The sequence below is a fragment of the Dendrobium catenatum genome, unplaced genomic scaffold, assembly GCF_001605985.2.
Source record: "Dendrobium catenatum unplaced genomic scaffold, ASM160598v2 fragScaff_scaffold_621, whole genome shotgun sequence".
In the NCBI taxonomy this organism is placed as follows: domain Eukaryota; kingdom Viridiplantae; phylum Streptophyta; class Magnoliopsida; order Asparagales; family Orchidaceae; genus Dendrobium; species Dendrobium catenatum.
The window spans coordinates 15,107,658-15,128,838 of NW_021319083.1; the positions used below are offsets into that span (position 1 = coordinate 15,107,658).

Genomic DNA, 21,181 nt, shown 5'->3' on the forward strand with positions numbered 1-21,181 from the left:
GCCGGCGTTCGCCGGTTAAGTAACCGGCGGTCTACCGGCGAAGGCTGGCGGTTTTAAAAACATACGACGGCTAACTAAACCGCCGGAGAACCGTCGGTAAAATGACCGTCGGTAGGCCGTCGGTCAATTAACCGGCGGCGTCACAGCCGGAAAACCGCCGGCATAAAATCCGGTTGAAACCGGCAGTCAGAGCCGCCGGAAAACCGCCGGCAACATAAACCGCCGGTAAAAAACCGTCGGTACTAGTTTCCTACGCGATTTTTTCCGGCGGCACAAAAACCGCCGTAAACCCGCCGGTAGTTAAAAAAACCGCCGATTAATATAAGCTAACCGCCGGTTTTCGGCGTTTTTCCTGTAGTGAATGGAGGGAAGGTTTTCCTCCATGGAAAGCCGTTTTGGAAATATTAAAGGCATGATGAAAACATTGATCGAGATGCAATTGAACACTTTGCCAGCTACTCCTAGGGCTGATTGGAAAGGGAAGAAAGTACAAAAGGAGGAGGATGAAGTGGAAAGTGTTTTCCCTCAAGGACAACTCCAAGGGATTCTAAGGGGAGGTGCATCAGGGTATTCGGAAAGAAATGGCAGCAAAAAGAGGGAGACCGAACCTTTTTGGAGATCACCCAGGCAGGAAGGGAGGTGGACCGAAGGAAGCAATGATGGGGCCAAACCATGGGGTCCAAATTCGTCAAGGGAAGAAGTGAGAGAATCGCACTACACCACTGCACAGGAGGAACTAACAAATGAAGAAACCATTGGGGTACGGATGCAAGGTCGAGAAAGTTAAAGATGTCGGTTTTCGAAGGAGAAGATGCTCAAGATAGGTTGTACCAGGTGGAGCATCACTTTGAAATCAATGATCTGCTGGAAGATGAAAAACACATGTTGGCAGGATTATTTTTGGAAGGAAAATGCCTAGCTTGGTTTTAGTGGAGAGAAGCTAGGTATCCAATCTATTCCTGGAGAAAATTTAAGGATTGTTTGTTAGAATGTTTTGCAACCATTCGGGAAAGGGGCCTCCATGAACAGTTTTATGCCTTAATTAAAGAAGGGACCATCATGGAGTATCAAGAAAAGTTTGAGCTGCTATCTGGTAAATTGAGAGGAATTTCTGAAGGGTTGGAAGAAAATTTCATGAAGGGCCTTAGGGAAGACATAAGGGCACAACTCAGAGTGCTAAAGCCTAAAGGGTTGAGAGAGACAATGGAACTAGAACAATGGGTGAGGAAAAACATCAGAGGGAGAAGGCCAGTCGGAGCAATCTCATGGGAGAGGCTTACATGAACACCTCTATTACATTGGCACCGAGGACCCATAAGGTGTCATTTCAAAGGGAAACACCTAAGGAGAAGAGCACTGGATCATCTTATAAGCAATTTCAAGCGCATCATAGAAGCAGAAGTGCAGGACAGGCGAGCGAAAGGGCTATGCTTCATGTGTGATGAGAAATTTACACCCAAATATAGGTGCAAGAATTGAGCCCTTCAGGTCTTGATGGTTTGTGAAGGGGAAGAGGAGAGTGGGGAGGAATTGGAGGATATATCAGCGGAAACAGAGCGGTTGCATTTGGATGTGGTGGAGGTCTTCTTAAACTTTGTGGTGGGATTTATTCCAAATCACACCATCAAAGGGGGAAATTAGAAAACAATCTGTGTTAGTTTTGGTGGATAGTGGAGCCACATATAACTGCACTCAAATTGGGTGGTGGATCGATTGAGGTTAAAGTTAACGAAGACAAAAGGATGTAGGGTGATGATAGGAACAGATAAAATAGAGAGTAGCATGGGGATATATAAAGGGGTGGTGATGACCATGCAGGATATTCAGGTGGTGGAAGATTTCCTTCCCTTGGACTTGGAGAGTAAGAATGTGATTCTGGGGATGAAGTGGCTACAGCCAGGATATGAAGGTGAATTGGAAGTCATTGACCAAGTAGATATAGGTGAAGGGGAAAAAGTTGATGCTTTAAGGGTATGTCAGTTTATGCAAGACCATGGTCTCTTTAAAAATCATGCCCGGAACAATCTAGGATGCAAGCCTAGAATATTTGATAGAGTTGCAAAGCATAGAAGGGGTCCAGGAAAAAGAGGCAAGGGAAATTCCAGTGGGGGCCCAGCAGATTATGCAAAAATATCAGGATGTATTTCTGCCATCAGTCGAATTACCACCGCCTCAAGAACAGAAGCATGCCATTAACTTGAAAGAAGGAACTTCTCAAATCAGTGTCAAACCATACCACCCCCAAATCCAGAAAGATGAGATAGAGAGGCTGATCAAGGAGATGATGGAAGCAGGGATTATCAAACCTAGTATAAGTCATTTCTCTAGCCCGGTACTGTTGGGAATAAGAAGGATGGCGACTGGAGATTCTATGTAGATTACAGGGCTCTAAACAAAAAAAATGCCAGATAAATTTACAATTCCCGTGATAGATGAACTCTTGGATGAGTTATTTGGAGCTGTGATCTTCTCTAAAATAGATTTGAAGTCGAGATACCATCAAATAAGGATGAAGACAATAGATGTGCACAAGATGGCCTTCAACACATGAAGGGCACTACGAGTTCCTGGTTATGCCTTTTGGCCTCACCAATTATAATACCCAAAGTTTGTTAAAGTAAGTAGGAATGCTGTAATAATACTTAGCATTAATTTAAATGAATGATTTAATTGTTAAAACAAATAATCCATTTTCCTATTTACGGTTACTGTAGCATATCCACTTAGCTTGACATGCAATGGCTGATTCCTCTCATGCTTCATCCAACGGATAGCATTAATGTATAGTGGCTTAGTGGAGTGTAAATATAATATTCATAGTGGAGGATGAGGTGTTAAACAATAAATATATGAAGTCTTTGCCTTAAGCTATCTTGAGATATTTTCCTTATCCCTCCCTGAGAGTTCCTGGCGCTGAAGGCTGGAAGGGGAAATGGTTTGGCAGATGCTAGAGGTGGCTATAGTAAAGGAATTCAACAATCTTTAAGAAATCACCATGCAAGAAACATTTGTTAGCAGCATGATAGGAAAGAGAGTAAAGGAATTCTAAATCGAATGAAGAAGAGCGTGATTGAAGTGGTATACAAAAGAAGAAAGAATCGAGATACCGAGGTGAGATACCCAAACAAGGTTATAAGAATTAATATCTTGATTATGTTTATGATCACATGTATTCTCGTTATCTTGTATGAATATGATTATTTATGTATGAAATGGATTATGTAAAAGGTAATCTTTAGCAATGTGATGATTTCGTAAGCATAAAAAGGTAAATATTCATAAACTAGTGAAGCGCACCCATAATGCCACAAAATTGCACCTAAAGGGCACAAAAGCGCATCTAAAGGGCACAAAAGTGCACCTAAATGACATAAAAGCGCACCTAAAGGGCACTTAAAGGGCAACTAAATGGCAGTTAAAGGGCAGTAAAAGGGCATTTAAAGGGCACCTAAATGGCAGTTAAAGGGCCACAAAAGGGCAGCTAAAGCACAACTCTGTCATCAAAAACATATGTCATTAGGACTAAAAAGGATGACTATATGAAAAGTGAAATAAGTTATATATGTGGGATAGGCCCGCACAAGTAAAGGCGAAAGACCTAATGAGGTAAGCATATACTCTTAATTCTAGAAGTTGAGAATTTTGACTCAACCCTGAATGAGAGAAATGAGGTAAGCCTACACTCTTAATTCTAGAAGTTGAGAATTTTGACTCAACCCTGAATGAGAGAAATGAGGTAAGACTACACTCTTAATTCTAGAAGTTGAGAAATTGACTCAACCCTGAATGAGAGAACAACTTTCATTCTAAAAGTTGGGAAGTTAGACCTAACCATGAATTGGAAAGTTGAAATGGTGTAAAAGCTTATAGCCATTCTATAACTTATTTAAAGATGTAGAATAGTTTTGGCAAGATAAATAATACTGCTAGGCACTTTCATGCTCAATATGACATTTCAATATGTGTTTTAATTATGTTAGCATTGTTATGGTATTTCTTAATGATTCATTATTATTTCTTATAAATTGCTTGTGTATTTTATTGAGCCAAGCTCATTAGCAGTGGTTGTACTACAGATAAGGGAAAGAAGACCTTGGGACAAAAAAAAAGAGGTGATCTTTCTTTTGATGTAAATATGTTTTGGAGTGCAAAGAGATCTAAAACGAGATCTGAATGCTAGTTGTAAAGACTATTGGGTATGTGAAAGGATTTTAAAAGTTTTAATAGAGCTCTGTATTTATTTTAATTATGTTAAGGTTCAATAAGGTATATTATATGCTTCCTATTATTAAGTGTGGAGTTTGTGATGTTGAAATCTTTCTCTGTTATACTCCAGTTGGTGGTAGAGAATGAGTCAAACTGGGGTGTGACACCAATGCCACTGCTACTTTCCAGTCACTTATGAATCGAGTGTTCCAGCCATATCTCGAAAAGTTTGTCATGGTATTTTTTGATGACATTTTACCATACAGCATGACAGAGGCAGAACATGGGGAGCACTTGAGACAATGATGGAGACCTTGAGGGAGCATAAGTTGTTTTCCAAATGGAAAAAGTGCACGTTTGGGAAATTACAGGAGTATCCAAGACATGTGACATCCAAACAGGGAGTTTATACCGACCAGTCCAAGATTCAGGCCATGGTGGAATGGCCTCTTCCTAAGAACTTAAGGGAGCTACGGGAGTTCTTGGGCTTCATCGGTTACTACAAGAAGTTTGTGAAGGAATACATCACCATAACAAGACCTCTGACAGAGCAGCTAAAGAAAGATAACTTCAAGTGAGGGGGGAGGAAGCAACTTGAGCATTCCATGAGCTAAAGACAGCTATAACCAATGTACATGTACTTGGCAATCCCAAATTTTAAAAGATCATTTGTGGTGGAGGTAGATGCCTCGAGTTATGGGTTAGGAGCAGTACTCATGCAAGACTAATTGCATATTTCAGCCAAGTACTCACAGCCAGTGCAAGGCTCAAATCAATATACGAATAGGAGCTGATGGTGATTGTCTTGACAATTCAGAAGTTGTGACCTTATTAGTTGGGGATACATTTTATAGCCAGGATAGACCAGCGGAGTCTGAAGTATTTGTTGGAACATCGGAGGTTTACGGAGGAGCATTAGAGATGGCTATCCAAATTGCTTAGATATGAATTTGAGATACAGTACCGACCGAGCTTAGAAAATAAAACAGCAAATGTCTTGTTTAGGAGGGCTTGGGAGTCACAATTGGCAGCCTTGTCACTATTGATGATCTTAGACTGTGATGCATTGAGGGAGAGCGAGCAGAATAAAGGATTGAGGAAGATTAGGGAAGAATTGTTGAAGGGCACCAATAGTCACAGTGGTTATGCTATAAAGGGGGACCAGCTACTCTACCAAGGGAGGTTTGTACTCCCATGGTCCTCAAGTTACATTCCCAAGATATTACAGGAATTATATTGTAATGCGATAGGGGGGCATTCAGGAGTCCAAAAGACATACAGCGGACTATCCACTGAGCTTTATTGGGTGGGAATGCAATGGGATGTGGACGACATGATGGCAAGGTGCGATGTGTGTCAAAGGCATAAATACCTTAATAACACCAAAAGGGTTACTGCAACCTTTAGCTTTTACCTGAAAGGGTTTGGCATGAAAATTAACAGTAATATAAGTAAATATCTCAAAACAATTAAAAGAAATATGTTATATAGTCTATCTTTCTTGCTGTAATAAAATATGAAAAAAACTAATATACAACTTTTCAACTGAATAAAATGTTTAAAACATATGCATTCTTTAATAAAAATTAAAGAATCAGAAACATGAAAATTAACAAAAATACAAGTACATATCTCAATAAGCAGCAATTAAACCTTCTACGAGTAAAATACGTCGTTTATGATTATGGCGTGTATCTTTCCCAATATCCAACACCTAAAATAATGAACATCTTTATTACTAATTAAAGATAATGCATTTTCATATAATTAATATTTTAATATTAATTATTTTCGGATTTAATTAAAACCTAATTTTTAAAAATTCATATTATTGATTAAATTCACAATTTTTCTATTTTAATAATATCCCTTTTCCTAATGTAAATTAAATTTAATTTTATTTTCGGATTTTTTCTTAAAACTAAATTTTCAAAATAATAATTTCACTATTTTCATCCTATAATCAGGCCAAAACTTCCCCTTCACCTAATTAATAATTACGGTTAATGTATTTTCGGATTTATTTGAATTATAAATTAAGAAAATTAAAATTTTGCGAGAAAACATAATTTCTTTCATAAAAAATATTCTTAAGCAACTAGGGACAATAATCGTTAAGGAATTTTTCTTAAGAATCCAAAATTTTGAAAAACACTATTTTTTAAACACAATAAAAATTGCGAAAAACTTTATTTTTATGCTAAAATCCTTCCTCCTACATTCCCTATCATTCTCCTTCCAAAATTTCAAGTTTTTAAAAAACGGTAACTTTTCACTTCAAGAAATCTAAGAGAATAAGAGGATTTCTAGGTTTAAGAACTTACCCTTTCTCTTCCTTAAGTCTCCCCTTTGATTTCCTTTAAGATCCTCGCCGGAAACCGCGGTCGTCGCAAACCCAAAGCTTGGCCGTCGTCGCCCTTTCCCTCTTCTTCCTTCAGCCGAACAAAACAATGAGAAGGGACCGAACTATTCAGTCCCTTAAAGCCTTGGGTGGTTGGAGGTAAAGCCAAAATACTCATACACCCATGCATACCTTAGTTTTAATAAGAACATGAGGGGTTATTAAGTAACTTGCATTTTAATAAACTTCGGCGATTTTTATCTCCTAAACCGTGCAAAATTTATCATAAGTTATTTATATCGAATTGCTCGAAATTAAAGGTGCAATTTTATAAAATTTATTTCGGCGAAATCAAACAACTTTGAAAATTTGACTATTTTTGTCGCAGTGCGTCGCAAAGGGTCGTTACGTTACGATTCAAGGTTTTCGGGTTTTACATCACCAGTATCCAGTGTAGATCAATACTTGGAGAAGAGGACAAGATACTAGCAAAACTCAAAAGGGCATCTATTAAGGGCTCAACAATTTATGAAAAAGATGGTAAATAAAAACACAAACAGGAAGTGCAGTTCGAGCCTGGGAATAAATTTTATATGAAACTAAGACCATATAAGCAGAAGGCACTGGCCAAGAGAAAGAATGAGAAGTTATCCCCACAATACTTCAGTCCTTACGAGGTGATGGAGCATATTGGAAGTAGCCTATTGTTCGAGGTTACCAACAGCGTCATCTATCCATCCAATATTCCATGTATCACAACTGAAACGCATTATTAGAGATCACACACCCTCTTCCTCACTATCGGCGACTTTATCTGAGGACATGGAAGTGATTTTGGAATCAATGGAGATCAAGGGAGCATGACAAGGGACACCGAGACCAAAGGAGGTCCTTGTCGATGGAAGGATTTACCAGACTATGAAGCTACATAGTAAGTTAGTAACCCTATGAAACAATCAGGAGATAGTTGTCATCCTTCCACCAAGAGGATAAGAAACAATTCGAGGAACAGAGTATTGATACGTCAACAGGATCCAAAAGAGAAATTTTGGCCCAATAAAGAATTAATTCAATATGTTAGGAAAGGAATTAAAGGGAGGATTAATTAGGAAAAAAATTCTAATTGAATTCAGATTAAAGAGGGAAAGATTTCCTAATTGAATCCAAATCAGAGGAAAATATTTCCTAATTATATTCAAATTAAAGGAGGAAATTAATAAGGAAATAAATTTGTCTTTGAGAAAATTTCAGAGTTTATTTAAGGATGGTTCTAGGGTTATTTTTCTTCATTCATGTTTTATTGAATTTTCTACTTTAGTGTTTTTTCTGTGAGGGCTTCCTTGTGGGGTCTAAGTTGATTGAAAGAGACGATCTACCTCCCTAATTGTAGATCTCTTGTATCTTTGTTTTTTGTTGATTTATTAATAAAAATCAGCCACCATTTCCTCCAAAATTAGCTATTTTTTTAATTGATTCTTTGTGAATTTTCTGTTGTGTTTGTTGAAATTGACTCCAAGGCGTATCACAGTCCAAAAACTATGAAAATTAAGATAGAACCACCAAAAAAATAGAAAGCATTAATACTTGACAAAAAGCTCATCCAAAAATATAAGACTTGCAGTTTCAAAATTAATCAAAAATAATAATTTTTGAAAAAAAAAATTATTTCTAAACTTTAAAAACTTCAAAATAAAACTGATTGAAAATAAACACTTAACCACTGTAACAAATGAAATAAAACTTCTGTGATCGAAGCAAAATTGAAACCGAGTTTAAAATCCTTGAAATCAACACAGGTGGTTGGTTGGTTAGTTAGCTTGGTTGAACTATTCATGTGAAAAGAGATGCAATTTTAACCTGGTTTTCATTTTTTGGGCATGACAGTACCGCTTTCCATTCATAAAACATTTATTGGCACGAACCAGATACAAGGAAAAGATATAATCACAACATTTTCACTTTCGGTTTGTCTGGTCATAAGAAAAAGCATATATATATATATATATATATATACTTCATTGGTTCTTACTTCAGTTCATGATTAAATAGGTTGATCCTAAATCATTAAGTGAATAAACTTTAAAAGAATAATCCACATAATAATAACAAACAAACTAGTTCCAGCACATTGGAGAGATTTACAAAATGCTTAGGAATAAAACCACAAAGAAGCATTATAAATAAGAAAGCCATGTTAAAGTCAGCACATCTCTCACTTGGAAAAGGAATTACAAGCAAATAGCTTTATACAGGCACTAGTATTGAGAACCAAATAAATTTGGGGCCAAAGAAGTATTATAAACAGTAAATTATTCCAAAAATCTACAAATTACTAACAATAAATATTCATCGGTCAGAAGTTGTTAATTTCATAAGAGGCACGTAAAGCAGTCAAACAGATTGGCAGAATACAAAAAGTATCACAAAGAATAAGATAACACAACAAATTACTCATGGACTCTTATCAAGTGCGGTTGTGTGTTTGAAGTTAATAATGAACATATAAAAAGAAAAAGTGAGACATACCTTCACTTTTAAGGCTTCTAGATGGACGAAAAGAAGGCTTAGTTTATCTGGAATGTCCAGGTGATTATATTGCTTAATCCTAGCATTAGGAAATGATATGTAGTCTGCCAGGACTGATTCATTTGCAACGGTATAGACCTACAGAAATTAAAAGCAGCCATTTAAATAAATAAAACTAAGAAAAAATTCATAAGATCAAGTTTAAGTTCAAAAGCATGCATTAAGAGAAAGTTACCGCAATATGTTCTTTTCTATGCAATAAACATCTGATGAAAGTACTTCTCAAACTTTTTGGTCCGTTGATGTCAGAATCGGCTGGACAGGTTCAATCGAACCGATCCCTTAATTTAAACAATCAGCAACTAAAACAAGCAGCGGGTAAGCGCATGTGAGTAGCGGGCGAGCACATGTGAGTAGCCCGCGAGCGCAAGCGAGTAGCAGGCGAATGGGTGAGCACCAGCACGCAAGGGCTTGCGGACGAGCAGGAAAACACAAATCACGTGAATGAATGAAACAATGCAATAGTAAGAAGAAATCAGCGACTCCTCGCGAGAGAACTCCAATTCGCTCTGTCCAATTAAGCCAAATGAGAGAAAACACGAGTCAGGAGTAGGGACCATGAGGAAGAGAAGATTTTTGGTAAGAAAGTGAGAAAGAATTTGCGTGGAAGAGAAAAAAGAGGAGGTGAATTGGTCTACTATTGAGGTTGTTGAAAGATATGGGATTGGTAGGAGGAAGAAGAAGTGAGCTTCATTTCTGACAATGGGATAGGAGTAAGTTGTTGCTCGCTCAGAAAAAATGAGGCTCAACCCCAACCTACTAGGTTAGGATTCCATTCTTCATGAGGTAAATTAATTTTAATTAATCATATTTCCCCAAATGTTTATATCAGGGTTTATCTAAATCTGGAGTTTCAACTTCCTATGACACAAACCCTCAATATTAATTAGCCCTTCCACTTGTGGAAGAGCACTCTCAATTAAGAATAGTTTTAACTTAAAAATTAGTGATTTGAGATATATTTGGATAAATGGGATATTTTTGTAGGTGATGAAGGTAGACCCGATCAAGAACTTATGATTTTGTCATCCTTGGAATACTAGAGATCTCAATCTACTACATGATTTAACATACCGAGCATTTACTAAATTCGGATTTCCATAATTTACTAAATCCTACTAAATTAAAATTCTATTTGTTGGCAAACAGCCCCTTATTCTTCTTCTCCTCTGCTCTTCATATGCGGGATTTAAGCAGGCGGGTGAAGTTTTCAACATAATAAAGCAAGAGAGCGCACTTATCGGGGATTGCGGGTTGCAAACTAGAAGAGTGGAGTTAGAGCGATGTCATGACATGGCGCTTCGTGCGCCTCGACGTGAGATCGTGGTGGGTGCTATGTAGTGAAGATAGAGTAGGCAACGTGCGAACTAGACTTGCAGTTGGTTTTGACGCAGGGGCGTGCATGCGGAAGGAGCAAAGGTGGCTGGTGCGCGCTAGGGTGAACTAGCATGTGGAATCAGCTATATGTCCAATAAACGATATATGACTATTTTTGTTTTGTTGGAAAAGAAATTTATGAAATTATTTACAAATACCTTTGTATTGGAATAAAGTTTGAATTCGGATCAATTGAAATTATTTTTGTTGGCGATGGATTTCAATATGAAGTTTGCCATGCATACAATATGAGTAACTTAGTTTGAGACCAACATCCACCATATTTCTACAAAAAATAAACATATGGGATATTTCTTCAATTACGTGCTTTATGTGACATATAGTCAAATTTGTCTCTCTCTCTCCCCCCTACTCCAACAAACACTTTTGAAGTCCTCGACAATAAAAGAAACAAAAAAATTGCATAGAACCTCATTCGAAAAGACATAAAATCTACGCAGTGTGGGGGAGAAAGAAATTTGTGTGGGGGCTCACTAAAGGAAGCCTTCATGAGTCCAACGACATGCAAAAAAAAGAGGAAATCATGCATGTACTTGCAAGAAGAAGGCATCAATGGGCTCAACAACATGCTGGAAGAAGTTCATGAAGTGTACTATGAGATTCATTTAACAAACTAAAACATGATAAAAATAATGAAATTTGTAGCAGATCAAAACATTCACAGAGAGAAAGAATTTAACATCATAGTTTTGTATAAAGATTTAGCACACACAAATAAGATAAGAGTTGTAATAGACACTATAATTGTTACATGAAAAGCCCAAAAAGAGAAGAACACAAATGTTTGGCCGAGCTAAAATGATTTCACTAGTGTTTATCATCAATTACAAATGATTCCCTTTTTTACATAGTGATTAGGAAAGGTGTTGATACAATATAATAAACAAAAGTTGTACATAATACATTTCATGGCAAAAGTTAGAAAAACTCAATGGTATAGGAATTGTATTCAAGAGAACACTTAATGTATATTTGGCCATACTCCTTTGAGGAGACCAAAAATAAAGAAATCCAGCATAAATCATAATGTTGATGTCGATAGCGTACATTGGAAAGCAAGGTTGATGTTGATAACATACATCGATTTTATATGTGATGACATATGTTAGCATAGGTAATTGATGTAGAACTATATGCGTACGTAAATATCCAATGTTGAAATTAAATGACTTAGATTAGAGCAACAATAATTATTCTAACTTTTAGCAAATTAAACGAATATTAAATACAATAAAAGGGATGATGTAGCTTAGGCCAAATTACATGATAATCGTTTAGGATCATAACATTAATCAATTCAATCAATCTTAGCATAACATGGGGGATTTTCAAAGGAAAACCCTAAATTAACATTTAGACTAGTCACAAGTTGGGTCCACTCACTCATACTCTTAATAAATTGGCTTGCGGAGAAAGTTTACACAATCTTTATGATGTCACAATTAAGGAAAAACTTAAAAGAGAAAAGACTTGGAGGAGAGTTCACCGTTGTCAATATTCGAAAGTTAGTCGTCACTGGACGGGAGGGTGTTGTTGGTCGATGGCGATGACAAGGGAGAAGATGATCCTCTCTACGTAGTCTTCAACAGATTGGTCGTTTGCAAAGTCGATATCGAAGAACGGTGACCAGAGGATATCGATGGACCCTTGGTCGTTGAATACGAAGTCGTGATCTTGTTCAGGATCAGCCATTTATGAGTAAGGAGGCAGAGAGAGGTTTTGTTTCTACTTCCTTAGGTGAAGTACCAAGCCTAGGAAACGAGGCATAGGGAAGATGGAGGGACTTGGGTGGTCGGCCAAGGCTAGGAGAAGGCTTTAGTTCAAATTCAAATTTGATGATGAGATAATTAGGGAACTTAATCTTAATTTCCCTAAACTGAAAGAGAGAAAGAGAGAAAAAAGTGAAGGGGGCGGCCAATTGACTCCTTAATTGTAGCTCCCAATTACGAAGGAAGCAATTAAAGAGAGAGGGAGAGGGGGGGCCGACCAAAAGGAGGAAAAAAAGGGAAGGAGTTCTCATACGTTGAATGTGTCCACATACATTGAATGTGTACACATATGTTGAATGCGTCCACATATGTTGAATGCGGATTTAAAATCAAATTCTATTTAATTTCAGATTTGCACTAATTGGGGACTTTCCTAAAATAAGTTATATCATTTAGGAAAGAATTTGAAATTCAAATTTATTTGAATTTGAATTCAAAAACCTTCCAAGTTAATAACGAAATATTTTGGGTAAGTTGAAAATCTAGGAGCGAAAGGGACGACCATTGGCTAGGGTTTGGAGGGCAAGGCCAGCGAGGGAGATGGTGGGGCTTGGGCTAGGTGGGGTTAGGGCCGGCGTTGTTGGGGCTCAGAGCCGGCAGTTTGGAAGGAGGAGGATGGTGGTACCCGACGGGATTTTGAGGGAAGGGGGGTAGATGGCTGGCTTCTTAGAGGAAGGGGGGTAGATGGCTGGCTTCTTAGAGGAAGGGGAGGGACGATTAGAGAAGAGGAGGAAGAAGATGGTGGAGGAAGAAGACCACGAGCCCGGACACTTCCTGCGGCTGGTGGGTATTTTGTTGCCCTCACCTAGGGACTTCAACTCTCACATAAGCTCACAAGCTCTCCAAGAACACAAGTGGAAAAAGAAATCTCATAATAATCATCATCCCCACTCAAGAAGAGAAAATGAGTATATTAAGACTGGGTGCAACAATCGGGAGATGATCCAAAGGACCATAGTCAAACAACAGTGGTTGAAGAAATGTAGTCAAGCAACGATAGTGAGAAGATGTTGATCAAGCAATGTTCTGATGACAACAATTGGGAGATGATCAAGTGATTGGGCGGTGTTGGCTCATCTCCCGGAGGAAGTAGCCCATATGTTAAATTATTTGGGTAGGACTTATGGCTTCCCTTAGGAAGTAGCCTGAAAAGCGGGTCTTACAACTTAATCTTTTTAGACTAAGATGCCCATATGTTAAAATTTGATTGTTTGAGGCTTAGAATCATTGATATTTCTTTAACAACTTTCTTAAAACATGGATCTTAGACTTCACTGAGAAGTTGCCCAAATAACGGGTCTTACAACTTAGCCCTATAGGCTAAGATGTCCGAAGGTTTTAATTACTTGGGTAGGAAATCCTATGATAGAAATTCCATATGCTTTGAATATAGGAATTATAATTATTATACTTCAAAATATTATATAGAGATGAAATTCTTTCTTGAGGCTTTTGCCTTGATTTTTCAACAAAAGTTATTTCATATGATTAGATTACGGCCTCTGCTAAGGTAGCCCAAAGATTTCTAATTGGGTAGGTCTTAGTACTTCGTTGGAAGTTGCCTAACAATGGGTCTTATGACTTAGAACCTTAAGCTAAGTGGCCCGAGATGTGGGTCTTACAACCAAGCCTTATAAACTAGGCTGCCCGAAGATTTAAATTTAGATTGGGATTTACAACTTTCGTAGAAAGTAATCCAAGTATTTGATTTAAATTGTGACTTATAGCTTTTGTATAAAGTAGCCCGTTAGTGGGTCTTGCAACCTAACCCTATAGGCTAGGATGCCCGAGTGAGGGGTCTAGGGTTGTATTATCACCTAAACATTTTTTCCTCAGAGGTCGGACTTATGACTTTCCTATGAAAGTTGTCGGGTAGTGGGTCTTACAACCAATTTCTTATAAGCAAGGCTACCCAAAGGTATTGAATTTGATTATTTATTTGTTGGGTTGGTTTGAGTTTGTGATTTTGACACTTTGGAGTTTTGACATTAGGTTAGTGTTTTAGTTGTTCTGCTCGTAGCCTTTTTTCTACTACAGTAGTTCACTTCTTTACCTTTTTTTTTTTTCAGCATGGTTACTCTACTAGCTTTTCGTACTTAGCTTTTTCTTGTTTTCGAGTACTCTATTATACCTGCAGTAGCTAGATTTATCAACATTCATTCAATTTATTATGATATATTGACTCTTCATTTGTTTGTTTGCAGGTGTTCATAGTCAAGGCAAGCAATTGCAGAGGATAGTGCCCAAAGATAGTAGTAGAAGCTCGTACAGGAGGGACTTTAGAGAGCTTGCAAGATGTTGGAGTCAATGAGTGTTGAGAGTTTGTGAGGATTGTGTTGAGAATTTGTGAGAATTGTGTTTAGAGTTTGTATAATTCTGATTATTGGAAACACTCTCTTCTTTTCTTTATTGCAATTTTTTATTTAAAATTTCTTATTTGATTAATTAAATAATTAACCAATAAATCAATTCTAAATTCCACTGCTCTCAAAATTTAAATAACTATCAAATTTTAAAATTTTTTAGAATTTCAAATTTTTTTCAAATTTGAAATGCTTTTATATTTTAAATAGCTACTGAATTTTATATAATTAACTCAGTTTTGAAATGATTTATCACGATCTTTGCTACCTCAATAACTAGAGGGAGAGAGGTGATGTTTTGAAGATTAGAGATCTCAAATGTTTCAAGGAGATATGGTATTTGAAATGCCACAAAAATTCAAACTCTATTCAATTTTATTTTTATTGAAATTTTTTTAAAGAGATGTCTCATTTAGAGACATTCGCGGCATTTCAAAAGTAGTCATTGGTCTGAGATGATATCCAATAAGCTCTCACTTATGTTGACTGGCATTTAGGAGAAAGATGAGAAGCAGCGTAATTTTCATTCTTACTTGTCACAAGTACAAGTATAAAGGGATTAAGAGCATTCGTTATTAAAAAGATGATGATGATGTATATTGAGTTATACACCTGTCTCGAATTCATTCAGAAATTTCATCTATGATTTTAGTCGTTCCAAAATTAATCAATTATTTTGATTAATTTAATCAATAAAAAAATTAATTAAATATTAATTAACTAGATTAGTTAATTAACATTTAAAAAATTGATTTTAATATTTTAATTGAATTCAAATTGAATTATCAGAAAATTTCGGCAACCTCCCGGCTTCACCTCCCCACCGAGGGAGAAATCGGGGCGGCAGTTTGCCGAAATTTCTTCCTACCAAAGGTCAACAGCGTGGGGCCTTCGAATATAAACCATCCCACCATGATCTAAGATCAACTACGTGGGATCTTCGAATTTTGTTTCATCTCGCCCAGATCTAAGATCAATGGCGCGGGGGCTTCAAATTTAAAACCATCCGCCCGGATCTGAGATCACGGTGCAAGTCTTCGAATTTTAAACCATCCCGGCCGAACTTAAAGTACGACGGCCCCGGGTCTTCGACACCTATTTAAAATTCAATCTTCACTTCTTTTTATATTTTATATAAATATATTTTTTTAATATAATATTATTTTAATTTAATTATATTTATATATAACAATATATTATAATATAATATATAATAATTATATTATTATATATTTATATATAATATAAGAGAGGGAGAGAGGAGCACGGGTTAGGGAGGGAGAATCGGACAACCACGAGAGCCAAAGGAGCAACCCGTGCAATCTCTACTCCTCCCACGAAGCAATGAAGACGGACGGCAAGGAGAGAGCCACACGAAGCAAAGTCGAACGGCAACGAAGGAAGTGGAGGGGCAATGCGTGCAATCTCTGTACCTCTTGAGAAGGAAAGAAGCCGGACGACACCGAAGGAGCCGAAGAGCGAAGTCAAATGACGATGGGGAGTCAGAGAAGCGGCGTGTGCAATCTATTCTCCTCCTGCGATGCGACGGAACCGAATCAGCAACGACGAAAGGAGAAGATGAAAGGTCGACCCTAGACTCCTCCCAAAGCAATGAAGTCGAACAGTAACGATGGAGTCGAAGGAGCAAAACGAACGAGCCTAAGTTTTTTTTTTCGTTCTCTCTTTCTCCCTTTTATCTTGAAGTAAACAGTTATTGTGCGAAGAGATATGTCGTTTTGGCGAGATGGGGCCGATGGAGGCAGTTGCTTTTCTTCACATTGATTCAAAGTTTCTTCTCATTTATTTATTTTTTTTTATAGTCAACAGGAGGTGGTTAATAATGACAGTTAAATAATAGTTATGACAATATGATGGTGACCCAATGCTGGTGCTCAACTGGAGCTATGAAATTCTTAGAGCCAAGGGAAGTTCGGCACCATAAATATAAAGATAACTCAAAAATCTCAATGAGGTCGTGCATATTGATTCCATCAAATATAAGCAGTTTCTTAAACATTTAGGATCCTTAATGATATTGGAATAATGCGACCACGGGCTTGTTGGATTCATCACATCAATACGCTTGATTCTATTAGAAGCATGCAAGATCTTGAGATCATTTAATCATCTAATTAATGTCCTAAAATTTTTTATTGCGCTTCAAGTGCTTGATCTATGCTCAAATCACTTTTGGCGGTGTTAGGTTCGTCGTGTTGAGACGTTCAATTTAACTATAATTTTGCAAAAATTGGAGTTTAAATGGTCTTAAAACTAATCTTGAAAGTTTTCAATTCAAATATGCATCAAAATTCAAGCCCAATCACAGTAATTTATTATGATTTTCGCATTAGCGGGTGCAAGGATAGCATGCCACCCCTTCCAGTGATGGTAAATTATGGCCCTACAACCTTGCGGTTTCAGGTTACATACAAAACTGCAGATGCGGTGCAATTAGGTGACTAATTTATAGGGATTCTAATTATATCTAGTGTTTTTTACATCAATTCTTGATAAAATAATCAAAAGTTCCATTCGTAGTAGTATTGTTTATTTCTTCCATATTTAGACATCTGTAAGCACCTATTGATATGTCTTATTTTTGGCTATTTGAAGCAATGGAGTACTCCACCATACTTGTTCCCTAATTATTCTAATTCTTTCATTTATAAGCTTAATCTGTTAGATATGGTTCAAGATACTGGAAAGTCAAAACCAAGGCCCTAACTAATATTTTTAGTTCTGCAAATAAGGAATAAGAGGTTCAAATTTCAGTGAAACTAGAAACGAGATAAAGATGAGAAATGCAAACAAAAAAAGCAAGAAGTACTGCCAACTGACAATAAGGCTTCATTTGGGAATGCTTTCTTACTACTTAAAATAGCTTTTTAATTTTTGTATTAAAAAGTTGCTTCAAGAAGTAGTAAGAAAGCCGTATCAAATGAAGCCTAAGAGAACTGCCGTGGTAATTTATAGATGTTTAAATTTTTTATCTCCTGAAACTCTTAAAAAACAGCATTATATGCATACAATTACAGAAAAGATATCTTTTAACCTTTGAATGCATAAGATTCTCCAGATCACTGATCTGCTTTCCATAGTCGGCTGGTGAGTTTGAACCTACCAAAGCATTTTAAAAGGGATGACTGTGAATAAAATAAAAAATAAAGTTTATAATACCTCATAAAAACCGCCAAGGAAACCGAGGACTTACGAAAGACACTTGTATAAATCAAAGTACCTTTCGTGTTCGTGATTGAGGCAGTCATTCCAAGTATTCTAGGAACATTAATTGAACTTGACCGTATGTGTGGATGATAGAACTCCTGAAAGTGCAAAATAAAAATCATTTAAAAGAACAATAGAGTGGAGCTTCCAAACACCACCTTTGACAAGCAAAATTAATAAAACGAGATCAATATAGAAAGCATTCTGAGAAATACTATTGAAAGATTAAGTTAAGACTATTTTATAATTTTGCACTTCAAATAACAACTAAAAAAAATTTACGACGCTCACAGTTTCCAGTCTAAGATACATCATACTAAATATGAGACTTTTGTCATGAATCATACTAAATGTGAGACATATATCTCAACTGTAGGACATTTGTTGGCAAACAATAAAAACATCTTATTAGTTTTGCACCAAATGAGTACTATGCATTAAAATGAGCTTAAGGCTTCATTTGAGACAAGTTTCTTACTATTTTTTATAGAAGCTTTTTAATATAAAAATTTCTTGAAAGCGGTAAAAAAATAGTAGTCAAAAGTTGTCCTAAACGAAACCTAAATCTCCAAAACATATACAAACACATGTTCTAGAAAGTTCCTTTTTGTTAACTTAGCAAGTTATGGCATCCCCAAAAAATTGGAATATCTAAAAATGTTTGATTTAGATTAAACTTTTCACCATTACCCAATGAATAGTGCATACAACAAGCCAGAACACTCTAGGTGAAACGTACTAGTTTAAATAACCAAATAGGCTATCCAATGATCAATTAATAACAAGAGTCATCCTCACACCATTCTGATGGTTGGAGCTTCGGCACCCATCCTTGAATAATTGGCACTCAACATCCCAAACATAATTAAGCTACAATTGAATATAGAATCTGATTTGAAGCACCAGAATGATAAGCCAATAATTGATTGATGTAATTTCCGAATGATGCGTGTGCCAATTAAAAAAAACTGGTCTTCAAACATACAGATTCTAGTTTACACATATTTGTGTCATCCAATGAAGTCAGTTATGCAGAGAAAATTGAAACAAAGGGACAAAATGTAGAATAAGTTAAAATGGCCTTACCATCATAATACATGCATAAGGGTCTTTTCCTCTTGCATGATGACATTCATCAAATACTAACAACTTTATCTGCTCTAGCTTAAAAAAAGTATGGCGAAGGTTGTTGAGTAAAATCTGAGGTGTCATAACAAAGACCTGCAAGGGAAATTTGAAATGGTCATCAGATACTGACTAAGAATTTATGAAACTTTAACAGAACATTTCTTAAATTAGTATGAAAATCCATGCATCCGTAATAGGAAGGTGCTCATTTAATATATTTGCACGAGTGAATTGAATTAAGGAGAAATACTACTAACCATGTATTCATTCAAAAACTTACCCATGATATGAATTGCAAAGTAAACTTTTTTTTCACTTGATGTGTATTTCACAAGTAGGAGATACGGTAGAAAATTGGACTTGTTAAGGAAAAAGTGAACTTTACATTTTTGAAATATCAATTCAAAGAATGTCAAAAAAGATCTGCCTCATACTTCCTTTCCTTCTCAAATAAACGTACCATATGCCTTATTATTGTATTTCTGGTCACTCTTCATTTGGAATTTTAAAAATTGTGTTTCCTTACTTTTTTTAAAAAAAAAAATTGTGTTTCCTTCTCTTTCCTAAGGAGTTGATGTTAAAATTTTCTTTTTTTGTCAATGAGATGTAGATATGGTGAATCTCCTAACTCTACAGAAAACTTATCCTCATCACTAGAAAATCAAAATTCACGTGTGAATTGTTCTAATAACACGAAGAAAAGGGACTTCGAAAACAAGCGCGGATATTAACAAAGATGCTCGAACCTCAAACATCTCCAACTTCTCCATCCACGTATTGAGATTCCAGAAATCAACACCCATTTCACCCCAGAATCTGCCGACTTTTAGATCGGTATGGAGCTCCAGCACCTCTGCTTGCTTTTCAAAATCAGTTCAAAAATAGGTGAAAAGAACTCAAAAAAAGAAACAGATGAAAATATAAGAGGTCCGAGATTACTTGCTGAACCAAAACCACTGTTGGCACCAAAAAGACTGCGATGTATTTCGAGGGTTTTCTGATGCAATGAGCGTAGGATCGCAGCAGCATCACAGCAATGAGCGTCTTTCCAGCCCCTGTATCCAGGAAGATTATTGTATTTTCTTTTTTTGCCTTCTCAAGCGCTTCGAGCTGGTAACTGCTAGGAACCATTACTCGACTCAGACGATAACGGATAGGAAGAGTAAAATAGCAAAAGAATCGGCGATTAGACCTGCGCGCGAAGCTTTCCGGTTCAAGAGGAGGCTCGTCGGAGCCTACGACCTTTCGGAGCTTTCGAAGCTTTTGTTCGCCGTCGCTAGTAGCTCCTGCAGGTTTTCCTGTGTCCATCTCGCAGGCTGAAGAAGAGCAAACGTTGGCAACGATGGCGACGACGTGTATATAAAGAGGAAGTCGATCCAGGCCAGGTTCCACGCAGTTTAACGAGGGGAAAGTGACAGAAGGTACTGTTTTTCTTTTCGGTAGATTTAAACGTAAATTTAAATCGTAAATTTAAATGTAGATTTAAATGTCTACAATATTCCCAATAAAAACGTAAATTTAAATGTCTGCCAAAAAAATTATATTTAATTACATAATATTTTATATCTAAATATATATAACTATATATAGTTTTTAACATGTGCTCTAATTTCACATAGGTTTTTATACATGCTTCAGATAAGGTTTCTATAATATTTGATCATGATTAGACTATGTCTAATGATGGTGTGCTTAATATGAGCTAATATGAGACTCGCTCAGTTTTAAATATGCTTAATTTTTTATTTAACATAAAATTAATAACAGACCATTGAATTACGGATGTATCGAATCAAGTAATGAAACATTATCCTATTTTTATTTCAATAATTAGTTATTTTGTAGATTTTTCCATTTAAATTTGTATTTTCACTATCGAAAAATGAGTATAATTTTGTATTGGTAAAAGTTTCACCTCATAACTTTTAGTATATGATAGATGTCGTTAATATGGGCATTTTGACAGGAATATATAAAATTTTCACTAAGCATTTTTATATTTGGGAAAAATATTCTAATTTAAGTAATTTGGATAAATTTAAAAATTTGTTAGATAGTTATTAAAATCATTTTATATGTGCATATGACATGCATAATTATTATAATGTGACTATTATAGACACATACATGTGAAAAAGAGCACAATATCTTCTTATAAATTTCAC

At 36.3% G+C, this 21,181-nt stretch overlaps 1 protein-coding gene across 1 annotated transcript in view; it reads right to left on the bottom strand.

The window, feature by feature from the left end:
- The window catches only part of LOC110093852 (endoribonuclease Dicer homolog 2a), a 48,860-nt gene extending 28,488 nt beyond the window's left edge, over positions 1-20,372 (bottom strand). The window contains exons 1-7 of the mRNA XM_020818868.2: positions 20,209-20,372; positions 19,956-20,133; positions 19,763-19,876; positions 18,975-19,109; positions 17,902-17,986; positions 17,716-17,780; positions 9,074-9,211 (exon numbers count right to left, since the gene is read on the bottom strand). Coding sequence (XP_020674527.1) covers positions 9,074-9,211; positions 17,716-17,780; positions 17,902-17,986; positions 18,975-19,109; positions 19,763-19,876; positions 19,956-20,133; positions 20,209-20,324 — 831 coding nt within the window. The 5' untranslated portion in view covers positions 20,325-20,372. The remainder of the gene's footprint in view (positions 1-9,073; positions 9,212-17,715; positions 17,781-17,901; positions 17,987-18,974; positions 19,110-19,762; positions 19,877-19,955; positions 20,134-20,208) is intronic.
- Between the last annotated feature and the right edge of the window lie 809 nt (positions 20,373-21,181).